The 16,286-nt window shown below is 40.3% G+C and overlaps 1 protein-coding gene across 3 annotated transcripts in view; it reads left to right on the forward strand.

Moving 5' to 3' along the window:
- The window catches only part of pkn1a (protein kinase N1a), an 82,692-nt gene that overhangs the window by 30,447 nt on the left and 35,959 nt on the right, over positions 1 to 16,286 (forward strand). For 2 of the 3 annotated variants that reach the window (XM_074689276.1, XM_074689291.1), the window contains exon 1: positions 16,066 to 16,205. The exons of the other annotated variant lie outside the window; for it this stretch is intronic. In XM_074689276.1, coding sequence (XP_074545377.1) covers positions 16,164 to 16,205 — 42 coding nt within the window. In that variant the 5' untranslated portion in view covers positions 16,066 to 16,163. Of the gene's footprint in view, positions 1 to 16,065; positions 16,206 to 16,286 lie in introns of those variants that run through there. 3 annotated transcript variants of the gene reach the window in all.

Genomic DNA, 16,286 nt, shown 5'->3' on the forward strand with positions numbered 1-16,286 from the left:
CGAAGAGACACGATGAGAACTAGAGCCTTATTTAGCGGTGTTTTTGTGTGAAAGTAACGCGCTGAAAATTCTCTAAATAAAGCGTGAATGCAGACCGATATCAGATTTTTTAGAAGGGAGTCCGTTTATTTGTGTTTTTGGTCAAGTAAATTATGGCCCCGTCTGAATGCAGAGGAAACCGGCAGAGGAGCAGGGAGGGGGTCTTTGGTGTGAGCGCCCTGGGCTTCTGCTGCACAAAAACACTGCTGTAGGGGTAATTTCTGTCCTAAACCTTGTGATAGGACCCAACTTGTTCCATCCCGGAGTATCACTTTAAGGCTACTCGCTCCACAAGCCCCCTTCTCTCTGATTAGCTAGCCCCTAGAATCAGACCTTGGTGTTTGAGGCCCACTTTCCTGATTTGTCAAGAACCAGTTAAGAAATCCTTAAATATTGCCTTGCCCAGTTTATTATCGATTCATCCTCTTGGCAAATGGGGGGAGTGTGCGTGTTATTTGCGTTGTGTGGACGAGAACAAACAACAAAAAAATGGCAGCCAAAGCAGCAGCAGCGTGAAGCCAGATCCTTCAGCTTTAAAGTCTGACGTTTGGGTTGTTTTATTGCTCCAAAAGGTGAGGTGGCATATCACATTTGTTCATATGGGGCATGAAAAATGATAATCGATGCATTTAAATCAATATCAAATTTAATCGATATCAAATCTATATTGAACCCAATCGAATTGCATTCAAAAGAATCAAATTGTGAGGTTCTCAGCAATACCCAGCCCTAGTGAAGATCTCATGGAGATTTCATGCTGTCATTCGACAGATTGAGAGATTTCTCCAACATATGATGATGTAGCTGTTTGACAATCTGCGCACATGTAGTACGAACATTCAGTATTGTTTCTTTATACCATGTTTAAAATATGGGAAAGCAGCCCCCTCTTTAATGATAGTATCAGGGTTAAAGCAGCATCTCAGTCTGAACTTCTTCATCTCGAATCTCCCCACACAAAGTTTAGCCTTTTTCTTTCATGTGCTACCCTGATTATGACTGACAGCTGTTTGACACCCTTCCTGACTCAGCAGGGCAGGGATTGGGCGATGACTGGCAGGTGTTTGGTCCACTGACGGAGCTCATCCCGAGCTGACAGTGAGTGACAGATGGCCTGCTGAGCCGAGGGTCCTCCCCCTGCTGCTCTGACTGTTTCTGTGTTTGTTCTTCAGAGAATAGAGGAGCTGTTTGTTCCTCTCCTCCTCAGCATCCTCAGCTCTATTTCCAGGAAAGCTTCAGAGGTTATTGATGCGGAGCCGCTTCGCCGTCTAACAGAGTTAACATTCCAACCTGAGAAGTTTATTTAAAATATCTGTCCCTGACAAGTCTTTGATGATTCGTTTATCTGTTCAGCCTTTTGTGTTTTCCCCCTAAAGGCTGAATTATCATCACTCTGTGGCTTCCCTTCAGGCCAGAAGATTCTTTGATAACTCATGTAATATATATGTTGCACAATATGTCCAGCCTAAAGCATATCTTAGCTACATTATTCATTTGCAACACCCAATTCTAAAAAAAATAGCTTTAATATGTTACAGAAGCATGTGTCTTAAAAAATGCAGGATAAGCCTGAGGTGAGGTAAAATATAAAGTGTATTTTAATTTTTTTGGACTTTTATTTTGAAGGCACAGACAAGAAGTAAAGATATTTCTGTACTTTTGTACTGAGCTGCAGATGTGTTTATAACATTAAACAACAGACAACTGTTGGTCTGGAAAACTTCACACCTGAACCATGAGGTTTGTTTTTGTTTTGGCTTTGATTGTGTGTAGTGTTAAATGAACCAGCCTCTGGGTTTGAATAACAAAACAGCAGCTTCCTGAAATGTGAAGTGGTTTATCCATACACTGAATAAAAAGATGGATGACAGGACAGCTCCACAAATGTTGTGTTAAAACATTTAGAGGCTTCCCTTCAGGCTGGCCCCAGGGTACTGAGAGTCATAAAGCCCCATGTTGGTCAAGTTTAACATGCAGAAAATAGGGATGGGCAATAAGTTTTGATTATTCAAGTGAATTTTAACGTGAAAAAAATGGAGTGGTTCATGTGATGATGGCTGTCCCCTGTCTGTGGCAGATTCTAGCATATATGAGGATTTATTTCGCTCTTTGTTGTTTTTGCTCAAAGGTGCTTTAGGGACTTCGTAAATGTCCTGTTCTATAGATTTGCCTGTTTAAGAGCAATGATTTAAAACTTGATTATCAGTGCAAAAATCAGTTGTTTCTGCCATTGTTATTTCTTCTTCGTGTCTCACTAGAGCTATGCATCAAGTAGTAACAGCAACACTGCCCCCATGGTTTCTGGTGGTAGTGCTGGAAACGTGCAGAAATACGGACAAAATAAACTTAGCAGTGTTTCCCCTACCATTAAATTGGACGGAAGCACCTGCCCCCCTGGAAGTTGAGTTGATTTTATTTTTCATATAGCGCTAGATGACAGCAGAAGAGATTTAGAGTCACATCTCATAAATCAGATTTATACTATTTTTTTTTATTTACCAGACTGAAATATTTATCCTATTCGCATGACAGGATGTCTTTTATACATTGTTGCGTTCACATTTTTTCTTGTGCTTTTTCACACTCAGCGAAGTTTTGCCCCAATGCGTTCACTGACACATAAACACGTGTACACACACACAGAGACAATCACACTCCGTGTAGTGGACAGAGAGGTGGGAAAACCACCACAATAAACATCTCCCAATGCCCTCTCTGTGAAAATGCAACATTTGCTCTCCTGCGCTCGCGCACCTGCTGCTGCCCCCTCAAGGCTGTAAACCTAGTGGAAACACTGCACAGTGAGCAGACGAAAGGCTCAGTCTGTATCCGGATCCGGATTGTCGTTTTTTGCTCTGAGACCTAAAACTCAGAACTTTATTTGTTGTTTAAGTTAAAGATTTTATTGTTTCACAGGTATTGTTCAATGATTTTCAGTAGAATAAGGCCGCGTTCACACGACGCCAAAAACGGTCAAATGCGATAACATTTTGTTGCGTTTAGATGAGGCTGCGTTGCGTTTTGTCCAGATGAAGGTTGCACGCGCAGCTACAACTTCCAGTTAAGCCATTCCGGTCCAGTTGGTGGCAGTTGTTAAAGAAATTTCAGGGATCTTGACACTTGATGAAGAAGACTCAGGAGACTCAGATGGCTTAAGTTGAAATAGTTTTATAGCTCGGCCGAGGAGAATATGACAGACAGTACACACGGTGCCCAGTGTAATGCAAAGTCAGTTCTAACAGACCAGTCTGTGTGCTCAGTATTTAGTATTCTTGAGATTGGGATTGTTATGTCTATCTATCAGAAAGGGGGGTTAAGCTTAGCTTGGGAACTCAATGTGAGAAACAGCATTCAAGGAGACAGGTACGTGTGAATCGGATCCAACCCAGACTAAGAAAAACACTGTCTCTGTGTGCAGATAACTTTAAGGCAAATACAGGTATTATTGTGACACATATAGAGGCAATTTACAGAATTAACGAAGGAACAGCATAAAGCAATATGAAAATTCCACCACAGCAGTAATGTGCCTTAAGGGTGGATAAAACGGCAGAAAAAGAAAGAAAAACCACTGATGGCTGATTTCCGAGTAGCATATATACACATATATATCCACATCGCCAACTACTGGCATGGCATGGCCACCATATCGTTGTGACTTGTCCTCCTGGAGTCGTATGGGCCTATAAATGGGCCTTTAAGTGCATATAAGCTTCAAAACAAACGCTAGAATTACGTCCTCATGACTATGGGTGATGGTGCTCATGGGAAACAGAGTCTTTATCCTGTGAAAACACTACGGATCTTGGCCAAAGATGTCTCTGCAATTGACACCAAACAGATCGACCTTACAGTTCCTGGAGTGTCTGAGTAGATCAAACTCACATGAGTTTTCTGCCCTGGACATCAGTTTTCTTTACCGTGACTTTTAGTTTGAAGATGAAAAGATAAGGGGTTTATGATTTAGTTTAGTTGCGGAGTGAGTCAAAATCAGTACAGTTATGTTTGATATTTGTTGGAAGACGGAAAGGGAAAAGGTCAAAACAAAGGGAAAGAGGAAACGTCTATAAGGTAGGAATGGAGAACAAAGAGGGAGAGGAGTGCTCTGGTCAGCCCGTTTTCTCATGTTTGTTTTTATGTGTGTGTGTGTTTCAGGGGTCAGGTAACCATCAATGACGACTCTCCCTCATTGTTTTGTTCCTGTTTCCTCCTCTTATTCTCACTGTGTGAACACTTAAAGCCAGAATGACATGATTAAATGTCTCACTTCTTTCAGCTTTAGATAGAAGACAGTAAAATCTTTTCATGGCTGATGGAGAAATTCATGTTAAGGTGGTAAACTTTTCCTTTTGGAGCTCTCTTGATGACTCTTGAGTGGCACAGATGTCCTATGGAGTAGTAGCTGTGTGGTTGCTGATTCATTGCTCTTCTCTTTTTTTTTATCTCCGTCTTTCTTTGCTTATTTGTCTGCTTCAACCCTGTGACCCTCTCAGCTGTGCCTCATCCGTCTCTCTCCTCCCTCTCTTCCTGTCCCCATACTGCTCTCTCTTTGTTTGCCTTCGCTCTTTCAGCCCCTCTCTAACCACTTCTCTCCAAGCGTGACTGGACAAGCTGCCTTGTCCTCCTCTCCTGCGTGTGTATGTGTGTGCTTTTCATTCCTGTTTGCAGATGGTCAGTTTGTAGATTTGTAATAGCTCCTTAAAGTGACAGACTCGTGCTGTAAGCTCTAACACGAGGCGTTTGTGTTAGACCATCCTTTTTTTGAGGACACAGTGAGTGTTTTTCCTCCTTCCTTCTCGTCCACTAATTTCCTCTGAATTACACACTGTGTCCCTGCTCCCTGTTTCTGCCTCTCTGCCATGCAGTCAGTCAGTTTGACATTAAAAAGGAAATGGTTCTTCCCTGCAGCTTCATCTTTTCAGCAGAATAATACAAAGTGGACCATGTGACGGTGAAAAGACATCTACAGGAAGTGCTGCTGTGCATGTAACAGTAAATGCATTACAGAAAGCATTTGCAGACTCGTGCTTCTGTCACACTGTACTTTTATATCCACACTTCACGTTTCATTTCATCAGCTTGTCAGTCTCTGGTTATCTTCCTCCAACTGTTCAAATAATTCCTTAAACCTTTGCAAATGAGCTCCGTCCAGTTGGGGAACTTTTGCATCAGGCTACAAACATTTGTATCAATTTGTAGCCTAAAGTGCAAGCTGATGGATAAATTCAGTGATATCAGCACAAAAGTGTTCTTGCAGGAAAGTCTTGCAAAGTCTGAAATCAGTTTTACAAAATTAAAGTCCAGGGCCTGTATGCATGGCAAAAAAAAATGGGTTAGTAGGATTGGGGCGAAGCTATTCTTGTGATTCGATTTTATCATGATTTTTAGGCTGTTGATTAAATTTCAATTGAGATTCTTTGATATTTGATATTTATAGTTTACGTTTTAACACTAGACCAGGTGAAAAAGTTAAACAATGATAATGTCTACAGACTATATCAGGAGCCATATTTTCCCCAAAAATGCACATCATGTGAGCCAGAGAGAAACATTTCACCCTCTCCTGGAGAGAAGTGATAACTTTTTTTCCAATACAGTTTATAAACAAAGGCTGAAATGAAGAATTTGAATTTGAAACAAAGATCAAATTTTTTGACAAAGAATCCCGATTTTAATATTGTCAAACCAAAAAATCCTGATTTATCGTTTTATCGTTTTTTCGTTTTTTCCCCCCATCCCTTTAGGTTAGTGGTATGCATAAACCAGGGTAACGTCCAAGAAAAATGTTAAATTTTGATAGAGGTTTACCCCACTATTACAGGGGCTAACGGCAAGATTACAGTGCCTGTTCGGCTGTTCAAAGGCTGACATCGCACAATGTGTTATTGTTCAAGACGAAATATGAAAAAACAGTTGACAATCCTTTGGAAAGGTGAAATGTTTGAGTTCATAAACTGCTTTAAGAGTTATTCATCAAGGTACTAGGGCATCACTGCACCCCTTTTCTTAAAAACAGTTCCAATCAGAAACGCCACACATTTACTCTGTTCAGGATCGCCAAACTTTCTCTTTCTCTTTGTTTACCTGATTGACTCACAGATAACAGCCGTTTGTGTATTCTAGTTATAAAATCTCCATTCCTTCAGATGAAAATTGTTTTTCTTGATCTTCTCTCGGTCACACTGTTACCGCCAGGTTTATCACTGTTTATGAGTGGTAGGAATGTGCAGTTCAAGTTTGTTTGATGGAGTTTTCCAGGAGGTTCCCCTTAATTATGACGCACCTGCGTCTCTTTCGACATGCATATGGGCCATAGAAATGTCTTTAAAAGTCTCATTTTCTCTGGTGACTGATCTTAGATTTTTGATATCCACAAATGCCTTGCCCCTGATTGGCCAGCCCTCTGGAGGCTTATAAGAGAGAAGGGGGTTTGTGCAGAGTCAGACCTTGGTGTTTGAGGCCCTGTGCCTTCAACGGGTCATGAATAGGGATGGACACCAAATAAGGTACTTTTATAGGCACTGACCGAATTCTGTCAAATGTACCGAGTACCAATTCACGTAAAATTAAAAAGGTACCATGTTTTGATACCTAAATGTATCCTTGTTACTGTGGGGAAGTGGAAGAGTAGGCTATTTTCCATGCTGTACATAAACACAACATTGCAAGGTTATATACTAAAGAATGAATATGTTAAATTAAAAAAATGAATATTTTATTATTCAAAAACTTGATATTTTTTGGCACATAAACACAAAAAAGTAATGAAAATTGGTACCGTTGAGTACCGAAACCGATTGCCAGGTACCTGGCATTGGTACCGTATCATTCAGATGTGGAAAGGTACCCATCCCTTTTCATGAACCAGTTGAGAGGTCCTTATTTGATGACATCATTGTTTTAGCAAGTTTTCCTAAAATTTTGTGCTATTTTTAGAACGTATTATTTTTATCAGGTTTAAGAAAACTGTCAAGGATTTCTGCGTCATATGAAGATGTAAGAGTTTGAAAATCTGCACCTTTAGTCTGAACAGAAAACATTGTTACTTTACGTATTTTTGAAATATGAAAAAGGATAATTCCCTCTCTTTAAAGTTGGATAATCATGCACACAGATGACTGCAGTGTTAAGGTTTGAGACAGTGTAAGTGTGATAGTGGAGGTTTGGATTAAACCGTCTCATTTTCATGTTTTCTGGCCGTATGAAAAGCTCCCAGATCCTCTCCTCCTCCTCTTTTTACTTCCTCCTCTGTTCATTAGCAGAGACTTTGAGGCGAGCCAGAGCTCAACAGTCCTTTCCCTTTTCTCCGCTTAATTTGCATCACACTCAACAGCCCACACCAGAGTGTGTGTGTGTGTGTGTGCACTGAAAGTACACAGATCACACCCTCTATGATAACACAGGCTGAAATGGGCTGAGCTCTGAGGACACACTCCAAAAGAGATGTGTGGATATCTCTCCTTTTATTTCATCCACACCGTGCTTGCGTTTCGACATTATCTGTGTCATTATCATTCAGTAGGAGTACTCACAGTATTGTCCTCACAGCAGAGAGCGCACGAATACACACAGAGACACACAAAACTGCACTTTAACCCATGTTCTGTCTTGTCCTTCTCTGTCCAGCCCGAGGCTCCTCTCCTCTCCTCTGCGCTGCTCACACAGTCTGATTGAATTATCCTCGCTTGGTGCCGTTATCTATCGAATTAGCTCGTCATTGCTTCCCTGGACACCGCTGCTGAATCTTCCTCCCTGGGCTTGTTCGCTAACAAGCTGCGTGGGCTGACTCATTCATGCCTGTGAGCTGTCGCCATCTTTGTAGTAGTACTCTGGGTCAAATAATGAAAGGAGGATTTATTGTATCAGCTTTCTCTCTTTTTAGCTGTTCATTGACGAGGCGTCTGACATCAGAGAGTCAGTTTGTGTGTGTGATCTGGTGCTAATTGTCTCCGTTTTAGACACATTGAAGTAATTGTAAAGTTAACATCAGCTCATGTTTGCATACTTCTCAGTTTGTCACACATATGATTACTTGCGTGCTGTTGAGTCTACCCTCTGTATCATGTTAGCTTAGCGCTTTAGCATGCATCACAAGGCTCTTACAGTTGTGCATCATAGAAATATCAACCTTATATTGCAGTCGTAGAGAAAAAAAAATCTGACTCGGCGATGGCTTCAGTCTTAGGAAACATGATGTTTTCTTTGGACATGCAGGAACTACTACATCCTGATTATATCATAAAATGTTTGATTTTAAAGAGGACATAAAAAAAAAACTAATTTTTCAGCATTTTCACTCACAGACTCGTCTGGATTACATATACTGTAAAATATATCAACCCTGTTCTTTTATTTGTGCTCCAACTCTGACTGATAATTCACAGTCTGATGCTCTTTTCAGTATTTTCTCAACTTGTGACATCACAAGTTGAGTAGTTATGATATTACATGCCCCCTCGCCTGGTATTCCAACACTTTATAAAATCCCATCGTGGATTTACTCTCAGATCTCATATTTTTCTAATCAAGGTCCCTTTATTGAAAGTTTTGCAATATACACAAGAGAAGTACATGAGGTCCTCGACTTATGTGGTTTCGACTTTACGACGCCAATAAATATATTTACGTAAGAAAATAGAGAAGGTTTGGAAGTTACCCTGCTCTGTTCTTATGCTCCTCCGAGGCGTACTAGTTTTTGACGCATATGAATTAGGGGTGTAATGATCCATCGATATACATCGATATATCGATTGGTTAAGCAATGATCCAATCACATCGATGGAAAGTCTAAATATCGATCATCATCGTGGTCTTTAATGTACGCCCTTTTAAGCCTCACACACTCAGCGTATGAGACACTTATTTGAACCTTTTCACTCTCTGACACGCCACACCTGATATTTCTCCTGCTGTAAAACGTACTGTTTAGCGCCCACCGAGTCACACCGCTGTAGGCGAACGTGTAGCAAGACGCTGTTAGCATCACAGAGCTAAAAGGGAGCCAGACATATCGGCCAATCATTAAATAGCTCTCCTGTATCCGGGTAAGACACGGCCAACCTGACTGCAGAGGACGCATGCTGCACACACAACAGGAGTGCATCATCACACAACTGCAGTGAGTTTTCTCATAATTTGATTTTGTAGCCACTGATTCATGAAATTTCATATAGTTAAAAAGTAAAAAGAGCTTAGTGTCATTCCTCCTCCACATCAACTATTACACAGTGAAACAAAGTCTGATCACACTGACATACAAACTGTGGTTATCAGGCATCACAGTAAAAAAAACTATCAATGTTAAGTTAGTTAAGTTGATAGTTCTAATTTTGAAGAATAGAAATGTTTGGGTTTAATTAAAATCAAAACTTCAAATTTTTGGTTTGATAGAAAATGGTCAAATGTTAGATGTCAATAATAAAGTTTATGTAATCAGTCATTTTTAATTATAGTGTTGCATCATTACTTGATATAATGATCAAACATTACAGTATAACAGTAAGACCCATAAGGTAATTGTGGGGGCAAAAAAGCACCTTACCTAAATTTAACCAGTTTTAATTTTAAAACATAATTAGATCATACAGATGGCTATAATCCTCTACAAACTATCATACTAAAAGGTCAGCACATCGTTCCACATTTCAGTAATAAAACTATCAAAATTGTTTTGTAGTTCTTTCTTGCCTCAGGTGAAATGTTGCTGATTGTGTTCAGTGAGGACATAGTATCATCTTAAATCGATCGAAGGCCCCTGAATCGTATCTAGGGCTGCAACTAACGATTATTTTTAGTGTCGACTAATCTATCAATTATTTTTTCGATTAGTCGATTAATCACGATTATTTTGAGTTTCAACCTAATTTGGCCTTTAAAAGGTGCAGACCTTTATAATTCAACCTGTGTTTTGCATTTTTACTGCATTTACCCAGAGTTAGGTTCTCATCTCTGATTGGTCAGCCCTGTGTCACGTTTGTTTGTTTGTTTGTCTTTATTTCATTCATGATGACGTGAAAAAATAAAAGTACTAGGCTATACAAAAAATAAATAGGCTAAATCTCAAACTGAATGAAGCAGGTAACAGGGAAATTAAGTTGTTGTACGCAGTGTTGGACAGACCGCTTATTAGTGACTTTGGGCTCGTTTTCTAATGTTTATTTGCTCATTGGGGCTTGCTTTGCTCTCTGTGCGATCCCGTCTGACTCTCCCCCAACTCTCCATGACAACGCGTTAAGTTTCGTTTCTCTACATGCGCTACTTCCACTTCGCTCATGCACACTCCGCCCCTCCTCCTCCCCGCTGAGTGTTACCGCTGCAGTGTGAGCTTGAGAGTGATAAATTTCCTCTCTTTTCAAAAGTTAGGGGATTTTTTTACACTAGTTTGTCGCTTAGATCCTGAAAAACTGTCGCTAACAGAGAGTGAAGGAGACTCTCTAGATCACGTTATCAGACGCTAAACTCCGGGAGCTGTCAGGCTGTCCAAGCCGGAGATGCAGAGCCTCCGTCAGCGCGCAGCGCTCTCTGGAAGTGGAGTTTTTCCTCATCAATTTTCCGCACGTATGAACTTAGTGATCTTTTCCCATAAAGGTATCCAATAACACAGCACCTCATGCTGTGAACTGAAGTTACAGATGAGTATTACCCCCTGGTATTTGATTTCACCATGTGACAACAACAATAAAAACAATAATACGACGCGTCGACTATTAAAATTTGCGTCGATGAATTTTTTTCGTCGACGTAGTCGATTATGTCGACTAATCGTTGCAGCCCTAATCGTATCGTATCGTATCGTATCGTATCGTATCGTATCGTATCGTATCGTATCGTATCGTATCGTATCGTATCGTATCGTATCGTATCGTATCGTATCGTATCGTGACAGACTTTGTGATATCGGCAAATATCATATCGCTGTCCAAAAAATCGATATCGCATCGTATCGTCATGAAACTGGTGATTTACACCCCTAATATGAATACACAGCTATGCAGCTATCAGCATTGTCCACTTAGTCTCGAGTTGCGTCATAGTGTAGATTGTCTGTGTTTGTGCTGGGTAATTTTCTCAGTATCCTCACCTTTTTTCACATCATGGACACAAAAAGGAAAGCAGGATCTGTTTTCCCATGAATATGAAGCATAATACATGTTTTTTGATAGTTATTTAGAGATTTAGGGTAAAAATCTGACTTTGAGTTATGACATTTCATAGGAACAGAACTCATTCATAACTCAAGGACCGCCTGTATATAGAAAAACATACATACAAACTATCAAAGGGAGCCCTGCACATTAACCCGCCCACTGGACAGATAATGTGATATATTAATCAGTCAATCTACCACTAGCCAACACAAGAAGAAGTAAATAAATGAAAGGGTTATACTCTTCGCTCCTAACTTCTCAACGAGCATCAAGAGAGGTTCCAGGTTTCATAAAATTTTAGGACAGACCCTTTAAGAGAGCATCTTATCTTGTCAAACCTGAAATAATCTCTTTAATCCAGTGAGAATATTTAGGAGGAAGAGGCGCCTGGAAATCAAAGTACAGAAGGCTGGCGTATTATTCTTAGAGTTATTTAGACATACACCCTGTAGTATGATACCAAATAAGACAGTAAGAGGGGATGGATCTACTCGAGTGTTAAAAATGGATTTCCCAAATGCATGTAGTCTTGGACAGGCCTCAGATCTCATATTTACAGGTTGCTTGATGTTATTTACATTTTTGTTTATGTTAATACCTGCAGTTTTCTAAATTTAATTCCCGTCACTTTCACATTAAAGGTGACAAAAGAGTTGATCTCAAACTCTACTGACCTTTGAAACCAGAGTTGAAATAACACAAATGTCCAGAGACGTGACCTAGAGGGGCGGGGTTAGAAAGAGCTATTTGGATTTTAAAGAGACACACACCAACGCTGGGCGTACACAGAAAGTCTTTTTGGAGTTAAAATCTTCCTTTGGTGCTTGATTCCTCTACTGTTTAGACTGAAACATGGTGAGGATATTTTGAGGGGACTGTGTTAAATGACTGAAAAAGGGTTACCAGCATGTGTTTTTTTGCCTTGTGTTAACAACAAAACAACATAGAACAAGATTGCACTGTGATGTAACACTGTTCAGTGTCATGCTGTGTAACTGTGTAGAAGTTTGATACTGTGACTTCTTTTCAGCCCAACTGTTCATCGACACACACACCTCACTATCATACCATCACCTGACACATCGTCTCTGTGCAGTTACACAATTTACAGGAAGCATTAAACACTCAAGCATTAATATACCTCTCTGAAGCAGCAGCACTTATTTCCACCGTGCCACAGGTTTCAGCAAACACCATACGTGTTTCACTCAGTTTGAACTTTACAAAGGGAGGAAGAGGTGGTGGATGGTGACAGAGCAGATCAACTGCATCCTGCTAAAGAGCTTCCTCCTTATTTTCATGTGGCCGTTACTTCTTTCAGAGTTCACATTGGTGCAGAAGAGTCCCCCAAAACCAAGATCAAGCAGCAAGCAAGGAAATAATCTGGACATGTAAACATATTTTTATGAGATTTTGTTATGATTTTATTATTTTCTTTCCAAATTTAAAGACATTTTAGGGCCAAGAATTCTGATTTGCTGTAGTTGAAAGGACATCTCTCCAGTAGGTTGTATGACTATCAGTATTCTTGGTGACTCTTGCAGACAGGCTTTGGAGACTCTGGCCTGAGATGCTGCATCTTATGCCCAGAATACACCAGATCCATGTTTCTTCCTGCACGTAGCAGGACTACCAGGGAACTGGAGGAGTTCCTGAACTTCCCACTATAATGATGAGCCTCCCTTCACTCATGTTCATCTGTAAAACCCTAAATCCTCTTAACTCCTGGCCTGGCCCAGCTTCACATGTTGTTAGTCGAGCTAAATACAATCTGGTTTTGAAACCATTCTTTTTATTTAAAAGTCACTGGATGTTTTTGATGTGGTTTCTGTGCAAGACTCCCTGTCGTTGCACCTTGTTGTTGTGACTTAGCTAAAAGTCAGAACACATTTAATAATAGGGATAACGATGGGTATCTTTCACATTTGAAACGATACGGTACCGATACCTGTACCGTTGCCCGGTACCTAACAATCAGTATTGGTACCCAACGATAACAATTTTTGGTACTTTTTTGTGTTTGTGTGGTAAGAAATATGAATTTGTTTAACAAGGAAAGATATCCAGTGTTCAATTTAACATATTTATTTTTCAATATATAAGCTTTCAATGCTGTGTTCGTGTCCAGCATGGAAAATCGCCTACTCTTCCACTCCCTCACAGTCACAAGGATGCAATTAGGTACCTAAATATGGTACCTTTCGATTTTACGTAAATCGGTACCCGGAACTTTTGATAGAATTTGGTCAGTACTATATATATATATATATATATATATATATATATATATATATATATATATATATATATATTAGGGCTGGGCAACGATTACAACTTTTAATTGTAATCAATCGCATGATTTCCCTGATTAATCATAATTAATCGCATCGTGAAAGTGCCATAACATCTGTCATGCAAACACTAAATCAGTACTTGTGACACAGTGATAGTTCAATCACATATTTAGTGCAAATCGAATTTACAAAATGTAAATACAAAATTAAAGCTTATTGCCACTGTCAGGGCATTAAAGTGATACTCCGGGATGGAACAAGTTGGGTCCTATCACAAGGTTTAGGGCAGAAATTACCCCTACAGCAGTGATTTTGTGCAGCAGAAGCCCAGAGCGCTCGCACCAAACACCCCCTCCCTGCTCCTCTGCCGGTTTCCTCTGCACTCAGACGGGGCCATTTTTTACTTGACCAAAAACACAAATAAATGGACTCCCACCGAAAAAATCTGATATCGGTCTGCATTCACGCTTTATTTAGAGAATTTTCAGCGCATTACTTTCACACAAAAACACTGCTAAATAAGGCTCTAGTTCTCATCGTGTCTCTTCGTCCTGGCAGACTACCTGCGTTTGTGTATATTTGGCACACCGCGTGCGCGGACTGATACACTAAGCGGCGAGCGCCTTCAAGTTCCGTGGCGTTGCCCCTCTTCTCCATGCTTGTTTTGGTTACTCATCGTGTTTTTCCGCCAATTTCACTTCCGGTTCCACCGCGGTCAGCAACAGACATTTACAAAATGAAAGCATGTGAGCAACATGCACTAATGTGCAATAAAATATTCAACGGCGTTAATAGATTGACGGGTTAACGCCAAAATAACGCGTTAACTTGCCCAGCACTAATATTTTTTTAAATATATATATATATAGTGAAGCTTTATATTTATTTATGACAATTGCTTTCAATCAAAAAAAATCCTAAAGATAAATCCTACTTGAAAGCTGAATGGTGCTCTACCTGAAAAAATCATGAAATTATCCACAACCAGGGCAAATTTGACCAATTTCAGAATTAACAGCCAGTTAACGTAACCAATATTTACAGGGAACATATGAGAAGTGCAACTGTACAGCATTTGAACCTAATTTGAATGATATGATTTACTTTGGTAAATGGTAAATGCGTCTAAAGTAGTCGGATACATGTGCTGCTTGAGTTTAACTAAAAACAGGAGCCAAATATGGGACTCCTGAATCTGAACTGTGCAAACAAAATCACAAATTGTTTAAAAAAATGCATCTTCAGCCAATTTTAGCAGTTTATTATATAGGCAGAACCTGGTGTGTTGGCAGATATTTCGTTTTCAAGCCAATATGGGCCAGTATCAATAACGTCCCGATAAAATCAGGCATCCCTAATAGATCAAAAGGGTTCACAAACTTTTTCTAGTAACTGTTTGTCGTTGCATCCATCAGTTGCTCCAATCTGAGTCTGAGTCTGAGTTTTTGGCAAGTTAGCTGTTTTCAGCTACAACAGACATGTAAAAGAAATCTTAGCTGTAGCTTTCATCAGTGATGTGAAGGTGAAAAAAAGCAAATCTATGGATGTTAAATTACATCCACCACACACACACTGGCAGTGTTAGTAGCTGGTTAAACACAGGACACTGTTCACCCTTAATTTCCAGAAACTCTGGCCCGCTCAGCCAACCATTTTGGATTTCAGGAAGTAAAACTGTCACCTCTTTTTTTCTTTCTTATCAGGCTTACACAGATCTGCTGCTGAGCGGGAAGAGATGAGTCATGAGGAGGACAGATAAAACCAGAAAATTACCAGAGAATTACAGACATAAACGCTCCACGCTCTGAGCTCGCAAATTCCTCAATTGTGACGAGGAAACCAGAAATACACGTTTTTCTCAAAGTGGTTTCCTCTGCTTTGAGGTTTGAAAAGTGTGCTTTATGTTTTTGTGTCTTATCGTTGTTCTCTGCCAAATCTGAAGACTTTCTCACAATAATCCAGCATGCAGCACACCTGAGAGCGTGTAATTCTTCAGTTAAGTGACCTAAATCTGTTTATTTTCCAGTTTTCTAAAGCTAACATTACAGGGTTTAAATCCTGATGTTATCATGTTTTCAGATGAGGCTGAGTCCCATACCGTTTCTGTAAGGGAAGGAGAATCACCTCAGGGGTTTGTGGATGTAAAGCTCAAAGGAAACAAGAGGTCGAGTGGAAAACAGAAAAAAAAACGTCCCAGTTTTACGCTCTGGCTTTGATCCAATACTTCGAAAACGCATCCTCTCCTTGTTTCCAGCCCTTCAGATTTTATCACCGACCCAGGGAGGGGGGAAAGAGAGCCGTCACATTTTCACATTAAGAAAATCTGATTAATCGCTGAGTGTTGTTATGATGACATCATCCAGATCAAAGATTGATTTACAGAAAGCTCTGAGGGGGAGGATGTAGTCTTGACATACAGGTCCCTCTTTCTCTGCACTGACAGCAGCAAAACTCGCAGAGGAAACAGGAAAGGCCTGAGCAGCTTGGTGTCGGGACGGATATCCTCTTTGGGAGGCGTTCCCCTCCTCCCACCCTTAACTCTCCCTCTCTTTATCTCACTTTTTATCGTTTTTCTCCCCCTTCAGCCCATTTTTCTGCTCTCCGTGTGGCACTCACGGTTTGGCAGAGCTCAGGAGTGTAGCGACGCTTTTTTGTTCCTGAAATTTTCAGACCTGAGCGAGCTATGTGTTGGCATGGCGACGAGGAGGATGAGGACAGCTCAGAGGTGAAGCTTGTTTGTTTGATTTGTGCGTTTGTGTGACGGCAGCTGTGATTTAGGTGCTGTCTCCCGCTGTGGTTCTGATTG

Source organism: Halichoeres trimaculatus, unplaced genomic scaffold, assembly GCF_033239565.1.
Source record: "Halichoeres trimaculatus isolate MK-OKI-2021-1 unplaced genomic scaffold, fHalTri1.1 fHalTri1_scaffold_2, whole genome shotgun sequence".
Lineage (NCBI taxonomy): Eukaryota > Metazoa > Chordata > Actinopteri > Labriformes > Labridae > Halichoeres > Halichoeres trimaculatus.